The sequence below is a fragment of the Pomacea canaliculata genome, linkage group LG7 (assembly GCF_003073045.1).
Source record: "Pomacea canaliculata isolate SZHN2017 linkage group LG7, ASM307304v1, whole genome shotgun sequence".
Taxonomy (NCBI): Eukaryota; Metazoa; Mollusca; class Gastropoda; order Architaenioglossa; family Ampullariidae; genus Pomacea; species Pomacea canaliculata.
Genome location: NC_037596.1, coordinates 20,895,780 through 20,910,901, shown reverse-complemented (window position 1 = coordinate 20,910,901; position 15,122 = coordinate 20,895,780). Strand labels below are relative to the sequence as shown.

At 42.3% G+C, this 15,122-nt stretch overlaps 1 protein-coding gene across 1 annotated transcript in view; it reads right to left on the bottom strand.

Annotated features, from left to right (window-relative positions):
• Window positions 1-726: 726 nt before the first annotated feature.
• Window positions 727-15,122, bottom strand: part of LOC112569035 — a 28,841-nt gene continuing 14,445 nt past the window's right edge. The window contains exons 2-12 of the mRNA XM_025246684.1: window positions 11,069-11,143; window positions 10,342-10,552; window positions 9,854-9,973; window positions 9,372-9,563; window positions 8,321-8,610; window positions 7,907-8,171; window positions 7,419-7,872; window positions 6,031-6,129; window positions 4,955-4,975; window positions 3,828-3,941; window positions 727-3,369 (exon numbers count right to left, since the gene is read on the bottom strand). Of these exons, the coding sequence (XP_025102469.1) occupies window positions 3,125-3,369; window positions 3,828-3,941; window positions 4,955-4,975; window positions 6,031-6,129; window positions 7,419-7,872; window positions 7,907-8,171; window positions 8,321-8,610; window positions 9,372-9,563; window positions 9,854-9,973; window positions 10,342-10,552; window positions 11,069-11,143 (2,086 nt within the window). The 3' untranslated portion in view covers window positions 727-3,124. The remainder of the gene's footprint in view (window positions 3,370-3,827; window positions 3,942-4,954; window positions 4,976-6,030; window positions 6,130-7,418; window positions 7,873-7,906; window positions 8,172-8,320; window positions 8,611-9,371; window positions 9,564-9,853; window positions 9,974-10,341; window positions 10,553-11,068; window positions 11,144-15,122) is intronic.

The window sequence follows — 15,122 nt, the reverse complement described above, 5'->3', positions numbered from 1 at the left end:
CATAGACGGAAGATATGCGACTTACCTGGGACACCTTTTCAATATTAGCTGCCGTTGATATTTAAAGACATGGGACTGCCAAATGACTTTCTTGGGGTTTTTATCTTTATTTTCCAAAGAACCTGTAATGCGATGTTTGAAGCGACAAGTGCATGGCTGGTTCTATGACAAATGTCAATTTACTTAGTACATGCATGTATATCCATTTGTCTTTCTATCAATAATTGCGCATCCACACACAGTAACACGCGGATCTTTGCTAATAACGAAAGATATGTGAAAAAATCACTTATTTTGTAACAGTTTTTTTAAGTTTAAAGAACACTTCTAGCTCCATTGGTGTCTTTCCGATAAAGAGTGATTCTAACATCTGGAAGGCTTTTCAGAAACAGCTACAAGGAACTATCGAAATCATGGAATCTCGATGACAGCCTCCATGGATGAAACTTCTAGATACAACTCTTGGTATTCTTTGTCTTGTGCTGTCTGTCATATCTACTGTCGTCTACCATGTCTAGTTTTGCCTACCGTGTGCCTAACGAGCCTTGAATGTAGGAGCCAAACATGAGAGGAAGTGCAGTGACAATATGGGCATGAGGTAGAAAATCATCAGATTGAAGAGTTTCACAGACTGCTTGATGTAATTTTGTGTCTGCTAGTTTCTTGTTCATTCTGTCGCTCACTTTCTGACCTTTCATCTCGCTTAACGTCTTCACAACTTTCGACTCAAATGGCGGAGAAAACTTTATTCCTTTCTTTGCAAGTCATAAATCAATAAAAATACAAGTTAGCAACTTTAATTTCTTCATCAAAATATGTATTCAATCATGTACTGCAGAATTCCATTTACGCCAATACTTTGTAGCTAATTACAGCAATTATTGCAGTTGATAATAAAATATTTTGTCCTACCAACCTCCGGAACGAACGACACGTACATTGCATGCATTTTGAAAATAGTAACGACTTCGTCCTGCGCAGAGAGCAGCAGTGTTTTACTAAATACCTGTCATTCCTGTGTTCTGCCATTTTCCACAAAATGACGACCGTTGCGGTGTATTCACCCCCTTTAGTATATGATGCGATGTTCAAAATCGATCAAGATCTGATTATTTCTCCTTGTCACCTTAGTCTAGATGCAAAGCGAGTCGCGAGGTGATTGCTGTCATGTTCTAATGCAAAAATAATTAGCTAAACTGTTCCTAAAAATAGACAATTTAAATAAAGTGTTGTTCCTCTCTAGCTATCCAATTTTCTCATGGTGTCGTAGAGAGCACCTTGACTTTGTAGAGAGATGTACATCCCCAGAATTCTCCAGGTCGACAATCGCGTGACGGCGCTTGAAAATGCAGAGCGTGTGAACAGAACATTATGAACATTGAGTGTTAACACGCGATTGCATGTCAAGCATTTCGACCTGTTAATGCTTTGTCCTGTACAGTTTTCTGTTATCAAAACCTCCTGCTAACGTTTCTTTCATAAGAACCAGTTCTTCACACGCTGTTAACGATGTGGGGATCGTCCATTGACTGGTACCTTGCAGGCGCTTGTGGGTAATGTTTGACTTCATGTGGGTACATATCTATGCCGACTGTCATATATACTTCTTGAAACTTAGTCAGTCTCAAATCTTACAGATTAGTATATTACTCTTTCCTCAAAGGTCATCGCAAATCACATATTGCAAAACATTTTACAGAAACTCATTCAAAAATTTGTCCATACGAGACTCGTTCTGTCTTTTACTCATACAGACATGTGCAAGCACGAACACACACGCACACATCTATACAGTCTTCGTGTTCCTTCATGTTTATGCCTACAGAAAATCAGATTTCTGGTCATTGAAATCACATCACAGTTTAGCTTCAAACAGGAAACACACAATGGATTCACACTCGACATAAACACGTATGTTTACAATGTCTGACATTATCGGTTGTCATCTATTTTTACAGTCGGAACAACTGAGTTACAATGCACCAAATAAATAAATGACAAAACAAGCAAAGGACAGATTACAGACTGCAGACACAGGAGTAAATGTAAAAATGAAGCGGCAACTTTATTACAGTTCAAATGGCTCAGGACGATCAACAACCATTTCTTCATGTTACCAAGATCTGATGTCTTAAATAAATGCTTGTCTTCCCTGGCTGAGCATGTTTTACACACACAGCTCCGGAAAACAGGGAAAAGATTTCTGAAGTATAAAACAAAAGCCTTCCTAAAGCCATGCGGTCGAAAAAGCCGACGATGGAGTTACTTATGAAAGTCACATATAAATTACATATCAAATATCTGGCATCTAGTCCGACTGGGAAGTGGATTGCTCAAAACTAAATGTCGTAGACACACAGATGCCATATGTAAATCCAGTGTTTTATTAGTAATGGTACTTTTGACTGCAGGACTGAGGTCTCCTCACTTAATAACTGCAGTCGGTGCTTCCTAGTGACGTCACTTCCGCACGAACAAGAACTAGGTGTCATTATTATTGTTGGTGAATAGATTAATGATGTCCAAGGTATTCGATGCAACACATCTGGCCAGTAGATGGACAAATATAATACAGGCAACAATACGGTCACAGAAAGCAAGGCAGCCAACAAAAGACAAGCCAGGTCGCACACTTTGCAATCAAATACTCGAGGGGACAAACCATGCAACGTGTATAATCAGACCAGTGACACGTGACACGAGCTTTCCACTCTGGTGGGTGGTTTTATCACAGCAGTTCAGAGTTTATATGTAGATATACATCAGGTAAAATAACAGTGTTTTTTGATGGTTTCGTCCCAGCAGTTCCAACTACCACATTTGGGTTTATGGGTCGACACACATCAGGGGAAGTAACAATGTTGGACAATGCTGCGTAAAGGGAGACAATTATACAGGTCATGCAACCAGCGGGTTAGGTCACATGGTTGCAGAATTCAAATCCAAGACTACGAGCAAACAACAAGGCAACCAAACACAAACGCCCATCATCAAGACCATAATGGAGATGGCATAACGAGGCCAGTTTGTGTCCAGCATCGCGCCCTGCCTTACGGTCGCAAGATGGCGCCAGGGGGCCGGCACTGGTGGGGTAGAAGGGGAGGGTCAGGGTCATGCGCTGGGGTCAGTTGAGGTGGACCCCGTGCACAGCGGCCTGCAGGAAGCAGTCGGGGGTCAGCTCTTTGTTCTCCATGTGCTGCTCGAGCACCACTTTGGCCACACCCGACTTCTCCATCTTCTCCAGAGCCTCCACCAGCGTCTGCACCGCACCGTCGCGCTTGTCCTTGCACTCACGCTTCCAGCGCACCAGAATTTTGTAGGTGATGTCGCACATGCGGCTACCCTGCGCCAGGGCATCGAAACCTATCCCTGGAGTCACCACAACAAACAATAATCAGTCTCTCTCTCCTCTCTCTCTCCTCTCCAATTCTCAATCCTCATTCCCCTATCAATTCAGACCTGTCTAGCCTTTCATCTACCCATCCCTTAGTTTATTTTATCAACCCAATCAATAAGTTCAGTCAGTGCACCATTCATCAACTTAATAAAGCATCCAATCTAATAAATTTAGTCAATGCCTTCATCTAATGGCACAAACAATCCAGCTCACTCATCCATCTATGCATTCGTCCTCCTGTCTATCAATATCGCTTATCGAAATTCTGCAATAGCTAAATGTATAAAAGGCAATCAGTCAATCAGTCAATATCAATCAGTCAATCAATCAATATCAATCAGTGAACAAAAGTTATTGTCTCTTGTTATCTATGTCTTTTCTGCCTGTTCAGTTACAGGATAAAGTGGTGTCCCCTGTCCACACTATTCACCTGTGATCACGGTGTCCGGCACGTCCAGGTAGACAGCCAAGGTGAGGCCTTCAGGTACCACCCGTGACAAGGTCATGAGGCTGCGACCCGATAATACCTTGGACTCACGGTCAACTGGTGGAAAGAGAAATCACGAGATTAACATCTTTCCCACTAATTCCAGCCACATAGTCTCTGCCCCTCTAGGAGAATAGAAAGTCTTCACACTTGTCTGTGAGATGACTTTTGGTTCATATTTCGAATACTTTTTAACGACGTATGTCAACCATTAACAAACGAACCTCAACAACAACAGTTTATGATGGCAGACAAACGGAAAAAAGAAATATTGAAAATGGGTAGAAATGAAAAAAACTTGGGAGAAAGAAAGCGTTCTTTGGCTTTTTTTAAAAGATTTTTGAGTGTAAACTGAAGAACAAACAGGCAATTTATTGCCAAAATAACTCACTTTGTACATGGAAAGCGTTAACCGTAGAACAAGTAGAAAAAATAGAATGTCAATGCTCCGTAGCACTTATTGCACCCATAACATGTAATGCATTTTCTTAATTACAGTTAAAGCTTTACTTCAAAGAAAATCTTAAAACTTGTCCATAGCATCCTATTTACAATATTTGCAGGGTTATGACTGCTAGGTGAGTGGCCCTGAGTCTCACGTGCATCACGTGCTGATTAGTCACAAGCCACAAACTGAGAGCTACTACAGCTTCAACTACTGACAATTCATAACTACAATATTTCATGTACAAAGTAAACATTGCAGACAGTACAATGAACAAGCTGTCTATTAGCTTTACTCGTTGTCTACTTTTTTTCAGAACCAGAAAAGAAAACAAATGTTTGCAGGTGCTTAAGAGCTACAACTACAAGCAGCCATAGCTTTAGTTAAAACTCGGAAAGTCCTCAACAAAATGTCACGACTATACTGACTATACTTCTCTCCGCCTCCCACTTTAAACTTCACAACGATGTTAGACATTCTACCACTACTTGCTTCATATGCGTTTCAACAACTCTAATAAGACCGATGTTTGGTTGTTAGTATGGGTTGCCTAGCTACAGAGACTTGACAACAATGGACTATCAAAGCATGTAACAGTAATAATATAAAGTACAGGTGAAGTTACCTATCAGGTTGATCTTGCTTGCTGCACAAAGACAGACACAAACAATGTAGAGGACACCACAACGATAGAGCATCAATTCACTCGCAATATTCGGCATTGTGAACAAACACAGTAATAATTATCTTAAATAATTCCTCTTTCAGCCTGATTTTGTGGAAAATGGGTTTAGATATTTCACAGATAACATACTTTAATAACAGATTTACTGCAGTGTTTTAAGGATACAGGTAACGTTTCAGGTATGACATTCATCTCATTTATGTAAAGTCGATAAATGCATCAGACTTATTAAAAACTTTAAAACTTCCTCAGACATACATTATCAATATTTAATGAATTACTGGTAAGCGAGTGAGAGGGTCAAACAAACATGTAAGAGGTGTTGACATTTCCAGGTAAAGACCAAAGAGCATGCATGTCCGCTAAGATACCCACGTTATGGCAAAGAGGACAAAAACATTGCTGAGATCTCGGGTAAACACCAAAGGACAAGAATAACAACAGCACAAGATGGCCTTGTTATATACATTAACACAACCAGAGTTAAAACAACAACAAAACGCACATTAATATTTGAAAAGGACGATAAATCAGTCGACCAATCGTTAATAATCAGTGAGTAAGGGAGTTACGTGTACTACAAAATTTCAAAGGTTGTAATTAATTAATGCATTTATTTTGGTAGATGTTGACATAAAATATATATATATATATTTAAAAAATTTTCTTTTACGAATAAACTTTCATAAACAATTTTTTTTAATGTTACGTGGTTAGATTTTCGTCCTTGAACCATTTATAGTAAGACCAACCTGTAAACAACTGAACGTTGTATGTTTAGGTAGTAATAACTCACGATGACACATTGTAACAACAGCACAGTGAGTAATGTAACCAGTCGAACAAACATCCAAACAAACTTAGTGAAAACCAAGGACACATGCGGTCCACCAACGACGGGGATGTCGGGAGGGAGCGCACTTGCCATTGTCTATGATAAACAGGTAACTATTCACCACAAAACAGCAACACCAAGACTGCTGACTACGACTCAACACAACGACACCAACACTAACCCGACGTACGATTTTGATACAAACGACAACGGACTGAGTCCGGGTCAGAATGCCTTCTGGAACTCTCCTTGGGGGCAGCAGTGTGCTTTCTGTGAGCCTCTGTAATACACAGCCACAAGTTATCCCAGCCACCTGAGTTCTCTAAAATTATTTGTTTTAACTGGTCCGAGATTTGAGCTTTACTTCCCTTTACTGTAAATTGTGGCGACTTTATTGCAGTTTAGCAGAAACAGGTTTACTGACCCAATATATATATTGTCCTACAATAACAACCTTTCACCATTCTATTCAAAGTACGATCGTAAGCAAACGAAAGAGCTATACTAAAAAGAAAAATAACAACCAAAATGGGATGGACAATGCATCAAATGAGTAAGAAAACGTTTTTCCTGTAGTACTATGTTCACGTGGCCGGTCACAACTACGTCCACTACTGTCACCTACGTGCCCAGTCGCCTGGACCAGGGATTGCGTTTGAAGGAGGAAACCTCCAGTAATATTACAATATGCAATAAAGTTATTTTACCGTCTAGTTGTAAACACTTGTATGGCTGTACTGCATTACTAACAACAACAACAACCTTTAATCTGTTTTTACTTTTGGTCATGTACAAAAATACATTCCAGAGATATGTAAACTGTAAAACTCTGACCACAGACATTACAAACAACGGACAGTGAATGTGAAATGTGCAAACAGTCTAGTAGAAAGATGTTTGCAAACCCGTTACACGAATGGCATCAGTACTGAATCATTTAACAATGTCACGTGGCACGTCTACAGTTATATCAACTTTGCTGAAAATAAAATGAAGCTGCATATAATGAAAAATTTAAAAAATCAAAATCTGAACATAAACAGGTTGTGTCTTAAGAAAATCTTCAGGAATATTAAAGTTTTCTACAAAATTATTCGAGTTACTACGACATAAATGGATCGTGAACGCAATCATCCCGTCATTTCAAAGGTTATGGTTCAGACATTAAAGACACTATATCTTGCAGTCTCCTCAGGTACACCAACGAAGCTGTACTTGGAAAGTTCCAGAACAATGACCGCATTGTACTAAAGAAATCCAAAAGATGGACTACTTTCCAAGGGTGAAGCAGGAGTGCACGTCAATAGTGGTCGAAGGTATCGCATTCTTCCACACAGTAAGCTTGCTTACTCAGCACGAGGACAATATTTCTTTCTTAAATCGAATAAGATGCTGTGCTTTAAAAATGGAAAGGAAGTGAATTTTAGTTCTCTTTCTCACACACACGCACATATACACACTGAGAGAAAGAAAGAAGAACAGAGACGTCAACGTGACGGCAACGTATCGACAGTGAATGGTCACGTGCCGGCAACGTGTCCACAACGTCCTGACAACGTGACAACTCACCAGCTCGAGGATGGCGGCTAGAGCGCGACAGTCTCTCCACCGTGGACTCAGTGGACTTGGTCAGCCCCGGCAAAAGCGCCGTCTGGTGCTCGCTGGACAGACTCGTGCTCTGGCTCAACAAAACTTTGGCTTTCCGCAACTGAGGTTCCGGTGCTGGAACCGGCTCCGGTTCCTTATAAAAGTATGCCCTCACAGCCTCTTCATTTATGTAAATGGTAAAAGTTAATGCTGCTTTCATGCCGACCTCGTCGACCCCGATAGGGGTCAAGGTGAGAACCCCTGACAAGGATCGCAGCTCCTCGCCGACGGGCTGGATGAGGAAGGAGCGGTAGGAGTCCGGCAAGTACTTGAAGTACTGCAACTCCTTGTTCTGCAGCAGGTCGCTGGTGACGTCACACTGCAGGTCGCCATTCAGCTCGATCTCCCATCGAAGGCCGTCCCAAATCTCCAAACACTTCTCCTTCTGGGCCCTGTTCGGGGAGGACGACCCCCATCGGACTGCGCGGCGGTTGTTCCCAAGGACAGGCGTCTCCTGCCGGGGGATCACCAGACATCCTTGCTGCTGACGGGCCAGTGATTTTGTCCGCGGCCTGAGCCAGAGGGAAGACCCCCACGACCACCATCCACGACTTCTCCTTGATGGAGAGAAAGACGGACACCTCACCTTTCTCTCGCTCCAGGTGCTCCTCTACCACGGCCAGCGCCTCTTTCATCTTCCTGTCCCTCTCAGGCTTGGATTTTACCACGCAAAATCTGAAATCATCATCAGCATCAACATCATTATCATCCTCGCCGTCATCCATTCTTTCATGCAGCGAGTATCTCGTCTGTTTATTTAATTTCTCAAATACCCATCTCTCTTTCTCTCACACTTACTTTACTTCTTTACACGACATTGTTACCTTGATGGGTTCTTCACCTCCACGGCCACCGTGTAGCGGGTAAACTTATGGATATTCCCTACATTCTCCCAAAGGTTCTTCACTTTCCGTAAAACAAAGACGTCATTGGAATCTTCTTCCTCAACTTCCACTCCTTCCGGAAGCGGAAGTTTGATTGTGGCCGGTCGCCGGAACTCACACTCTTTATCAGGAGTAATGTCAATGATTTCTGTGACCTTCTGGATGTCCGCACACTCTAGTGGAAACTTGTCTTTAACAAATTGAACTCTTTCTTCCGGAATAGGATAGACCTGCAAAAGGTTACAAGATCCACACAAGGCAGTCAATGAACTGATATGTCAAAGGAATTCGAAGAAGAGAAGAACGAGGCACAAGAAAGGCGGAAGAAGAAGACTAAAAATTAGTAAAATAATAAAATAAAAGAAGAGGGTGATCGGTATGTCACGCAACTATTGGGCTGTGGAAATGGTGCCGCAGAGGGAAATATTAGGGTCAACAAGAAAAAAAAGAAATAAGTTGATAAGTAAGAAGAGAAAGAAAGAGAGAACACGTTAAAAAGAAAATAAAAAAATAGAAATCAACCAAAATCAAAAAGACAAACAAACAAAACCAAATAAAGAAAAACAACACAGAAAAAGAGGGACAGTGGAAAAAAATAAATATAAAAAAAGAATTATGCATTAACAAAGAGACAAAAGTATTTGAAAAGGAAACAAACTAAAGAAATCAAACCCGTTTGATCAAGGAAAACAAAACTCAAAGAAGCAAACAAAAATTAAAGAAAAAGAAAGAACGCAACAAACAAGCAAAAAATAAACATGGAAAAACAAATAACGGGGAAGACATTAAAAAAATAATCGTGGTGTGTGAATGTCCCATTACCCGTAAGTATGAAAACCATGGTGTGGAAATATTAAAATACCCGTAACAATAACGACCCTGGCGTGGACACACCCGTAGTAATGAAAGCCATAGTTTGTAGATACCCGTAAGAATAAAGATCAGTGACCCACTACCCGTACAAAGACCATGGTGTGTAAGGCCTCAATACCCTAATGGCGTAGTTGACGGTGGTGTCCAGCGCTTTCTTGGGGAAGCGGAGGGACAAGTGGCGCGCGATGCGGGGGTTGTACAGGCAGCCGTAGGGGGTGACGCTGAACTCCTCCCGCCGATGGCGCTGGGTGACCACAAAGGTGCCGAGCCTGTCCAGCTCCAGCTCCACCACCGGCGCCTCGTCCTTTTGCTACAAGCAGCAAACCGTCTGACGTCACAAGCAGCAAACCGTCTGACGTCACAAGCAGCAAACCGTCTGACGTCACAAGCAGCTACCTCCCATGCGTGCAGGGAGTCTCCATTATCCCGCACAAAATATTTTTTTACCCGTTTAGTTAATCTAACGTGAGCCTCTAGTTGATTTTCGTTTTTCTCAATCCCAGTCATTCTTTCGCGTTTGGTCATTTGATCATTCATTTTTTTAAATTAAAGTATTAAGAATAAAAATTGAGATCACCCGTCGTCCAGCGCCTTACTCACCTTGCGGGGGAAGTTGATGTCTACCCAGTTGGCCTCGCCGCTCCAACGAACTTTAACATTGATCTCCCTCATCCGGTCTGTGGGAGGATAGTACGGCAGATGGAACAGTATCTTCTTGTCCTGTGAGGCAAAGTCACTCACATCATTGGATTGTATTATTGCGCGATAGGCTGTCCGTGTGAATGTATAAAAAGTCTCATTGTATCAGTCAACGGTGGGCTCAGTACAAACTAGTTTTAGTTAGAAAAGTCTGTTGGACGTGAGGTTGCAACAGTTGTTGCAGCAAAATGTCAACTGGGGTAGGAGAGTGGACGACGATGATGATGATGATGATGATGATGATGATGATGATGATGATGATGATGATGATGATGATGATGATGATGATGATATGATGGGGGAAAGCAGAAAGAGGGGAAACAGTATGCATGCTTCAGAGACCACCGTCCTGTGTGTCGGGTGGCGGACCACAGGTGCGTTGGACTCACCTTGCAGCGCACGTTGCCAGACAGCACGAAAATCTCGCTCGTCACGTACTCCTCCGGAAAAGAGAGCTCGTACTGCCATCGCTGGCTTGGGGGGACCACCAGGCACTCTACGACCTCCTTCTTGCTCGTCACGCCTTCTGGCATTTCCACCTTGGCACCCATGGCCAGGAGAAAGATTCCGCCCTTGGACGGGGTGCAGGATGTTTTGAGTCTGTTGTCACAACCATGGCATACAATCAGGTCAACGTCAGGGTATGTGGTCACAAGATTGCATTTCCTTTCCCTTTCTTTCTCTTGTCTGTTATCTTCAATTCAGGAAAAGAAAGGATTGGCCCTCTATAGTCTAGCCTATCGGTGAATGACTTTGGACAGGAACGCAACGATTCCAAAACTGGTTTGGGCTGTGAGTGGAAAATAGTCCGTGCTACCATGCTACCTCCACCTAGTCCGTGTGCCTGATATAACAGGAAAGTAAACAGCGACAGGAGGAGACTAACCCTCTCCTGCAGCATGTCCTGTCCTAAACACAATGAACCACTTCAACCGCTTTTATTTTAAATCTCTATTGTGACTAGATGAAGACCCAGAGCCCTTAACCCAGACCCTTCATCAGTTTTAACCCCTAAACTGTAATCAAGGAATACGAGCAAAACTGGAAACAAAATGAAAAGGCAAAGAAAACAAGAAACTGAAAGTCGTAGGTGGCAGACGGCTGAAAGCTACTCACTTGCACTCCTCCACGACGATCGAGTGTTCCGAGGGCGAAGCCATGGCAGCATTCCGTCGCGAGGTCGTGGTGGACCTGAAGACAGGAAGAAGAGAAGTCACATGACGACAGTGTGTCTGACGCACATGGCCAAGTAAATATTGCGACTGCTTCTGGTGTTTTGGCAAAGCTAACCCTGGGAATCCTACAAGGTATAGCGGCCGCACAGACTGCTAAAACCGAGAGAACTGAGCTTTGTTTTTGAGCAAATCTCACCGACAGACATCACCATGAAGTCTTCATTAATTTACATCTTTACATCAGAAATATCAAGTACGCCAGGCACACAACTGCCAAGGTTTGGGGAAGCTAACCGAAATAGGGTTCAAAACAGGAGAATAAGAAAAAGAAGAATTCAAAATAGTATTAAGGAGGAAAATTAGTTGTAGAAAAAAAACAACACGAGTAACAACAACAAATGAGAAGAAAGAAAAACAAAGACTAACAGAAGAAAAGCTTCGCCATATGATCACAAAAGTCGAAGCTTCAAAAGTACAAAGTCTTTTCACAGACAAACTTTGAGAGAGATGAACGACCAAGCTTACACCCACTTGGAGGCAATAGTAAAATAAACATAAGAAATACTCTCAGGTAGTGAACAATAATTACTTACAAACGTACAGAATGACTTCGATTTCACGATTCGAAACCTTGTTATCTAACTTTACAAAATAAGTGACTGGAGACTCTATTGAGTCGAGTGACAAACCTGACTACATTCACAATGTCATGAATGAAACTGGTCTGGTTATAAATTCATTAAAACTGATCACAAGTTCATTAAAATCAAAGAATTCTTACTTTGTCTTTGCTCGGGGCGCCATTCCAGCAATGAGAGATGGTTTTTAACTTTGCGAAAATGCATTTGAGCGCGAAAATAGAAGGAATTTTGCTTTGAGCACAAAGAAAGTTCAGGATTGTAAAACATTGACAACTAAAGTGAGGAAAGCCTCGTCATTGATGTCAGGAGGAGGAGGCGATGACGTGGCAGGAGATAACAAGACTTCATTGTCTTTGTCTAATCACTGCTGTCAACAGATATCGATGTCAGGCTTCTCACATCCTCTTGATGTTTCTCTCTGAAGGTAGCAAGCAGGCAGCTGTCTTCTTGTGTCTGGGAGAGTTCTGACAGGCAAGATCCGGGACAGTTTCTCTTCTTTTCTGTCTTTTTATGTGTATATTTGTTTTAGGCGCTTTATCATATCTTTATTTCCCTTTTATTCTTTTCTATACTAAACTTTTCCTTCTATTCGTTTTTCTATCTGTTCCCTTTCACTGATCATTTCAGCTGCTAGAATTAAAGATTGAAAATAAAAGACAGTATGATTAATTAATGTGAAAACTGTAAAGATTAGGAATGACGGAAAACAGATTTCAGGACGATTAGTACCCAGGGACTGAGCCACAAGAAACCCACCCTGGGCAGCTTGCTGTAGCCGGGTGCCGGCATTTCCACGTCAGGATCATATCCTGAAGCAAACAAAACGCGGATTTCGCTCGACCTGACCGGCCAAAGGCTCGGGTTGATAACCGGGTGTAACTCACGCTCTGGCCAAACACCCGGCCACTGCGATCTGTGATGAAGCAGCGCCGGGTGGCACGACTCCATCTGTTCGTGTTTTCATGGGTGTGGGAGGCAGTGGCTGCAGTCTGAGGGAAAATGTTCTCTGATGCCAGACTGTAGCCGGATGAACTCTAAGCTCAGGGGTTAGGGTCAAATGACAAACGTGTCACGTGAGTCACAAGCGAGAACACCACCCGGCAGTCAGGGACTTGACCGTTGACCGAACTTAAGCCCGAAATCCTGCATCCTGAACACGACAGGATTACGATGGTAAACCTTGAATTCCACATCCTGGCATCACAGGAACAGAAATAAAGTCTGTATTCACTTCGAGCTTCGGAGGGTTAACTGTGTGCTTTGAAGTTTTATGTTAAACTGTCGGTTTTTTGTAAACCGATGATCGTAGAGAATTGTAGTGTGGGGGAATGCGCAGCCTTGTTGTTGTTGTTGTTGTTGTTGTTGTTGTTGTTGTTGTTGTTGTTGTTGTTGTTGTTGTTGTTGTTGCTGTAAAATGCACATAGAATACACCTGTAGGAGCTACATTGTCAGACTTTTGATTAGAGTACCTCCTGTGAAGTGTCTTAGACACCTTTTGAAATTTATCCTTTCCATCACTTGCTGGACATGCCAAGCCTACTCTTCTCGACAGCAGGGGAAAATACTGTGATAAAGTTTAATGAGACAATAACACAATAATCATTGAAATAAAGGTGCTCCGTTCTCTCGCTGGAAACAGAAACACGAGGGTTAATCTCACAAGCCACTCGCCAGTCACGTGATCAAAACATGTTCGATTTTCCAGTGGGGGAATGGGGTGAACTGGATGGTCACGTGATGTTGGAAGGTGTTTGGTCTTTTTTGTTTCAGGAAGATCGAAAACATGAGAAGGTTTATCAACGAAGCCCACAGGAGCTTGAGCAAGTTGTGTGATGAATGTTCTGACAAACCTAAGACGCCATCAGTTTAATGACAGTAGAAGCTGCAGCTGTGGACGTCGTCGTCCTTTATCATTCACCATTATCACCACCGACACTGCCACCAGCAACCACTCCTACAATTAATAAAAGCAGTTGTTCTATAATAATGATACATATCTTTAACAAAGTCATGTCAAGACTAGTTGCGCCATTGGTTCCAAGTTTCTAGCGGACATCTGTTCAAATCTCGTTTCCCCGCATCACCAGAGAATGTGAGTCTGACAAATCACAACACTTCACATTCCACCCTCACTGGACAAAACCTTATGAATGTCACTGCAGCTTAGAACAACATGGTGTTTATTCTGGAGTGTGTGTGTGACAGGATGTGAGGGTGAGATATTTAAAGAAAGGGAAGAGTGTGTGTTTCCGTGTGGGTAAAAGAAGACCGGAGAGAAAGAATGATTTATTCCCTTTTATCAGGTAGCACACCACAGAGACCTTACTATTAGGGTCAAAAGCAGTTCCCAGAGTGCACCATTCTTGTCTGGTTAACAGAGTGCAGTGGGCAAAGAGGTAGGAGATGAGAAAAAAATGAATTCCCGGCAAATCGTAGTTCCCACCAAAAACATCGCGATAGTCAAACAAACAGACATCGGCGCTTCTAGACACTTCCAGGCCAGAGTTTTTACTGCCACCTACCGGCAGTGACAGGCCATTAAACTCCCATGACATAAAGTGGCTCAACAAATGAACAATGTTGTCTGTAATCCTAAGTAAACACCAACGCTGCCTTGAGCTCATCTATAGGACACGCCGTGGCAAGGACCGGCAAAGCAAAGAAAGACGCATTGAAGACACAGGTCAGAGGTTAGCCGACAGGAATGCATAATCATGAAAGACACCGGGATTACTCTGACAATGAGAATGATGACCTTTGACCTGTGCCAGATTTCTCATGACTAATGCGTCATCTGTCTCTGATAATAGAGTCACCTGATCTCCGGCGATGTATACAGTCGATGTCAAGTCTATCAACTTCCTCCCACACCTTGCTCGTCACTGCATGTAAACATGAAATATTGTATTCCTCTTTTACTCTAACTGTCGACATTTTTTCACGTAGGTCCTTACAGAAAAAACCGCATCTCTCTCCATGAATGCTGCCTGATATAACTTTTTGTGTAAATATACATTTTCGTGAATAAATTAACTTATACACAAAACCTACACATTCTACATACAGATCTGATCAACCTAATTAAAGTATACTTCTTAATATAGTAAACGTACTTTTGCGTGGGGAAAATTGTTCATATTTTTATTCTTCCATCCCTTTACCTGTCCATTCATCTACAGGTAAATGTATTGAGTCCGAAGAGGTAGTATGGGTAGGTGGTTCACTGTTTCTAGGGAACAACCCAACACTACTTTTCGCCCTCTTCAACTTTCCTGATAAATCAGGTACCCAGTCTTTAGACGGAGCAGGCTTCGAAACCAGCAACCGTCTTTTTGCAGAACGACTTGCGTATGG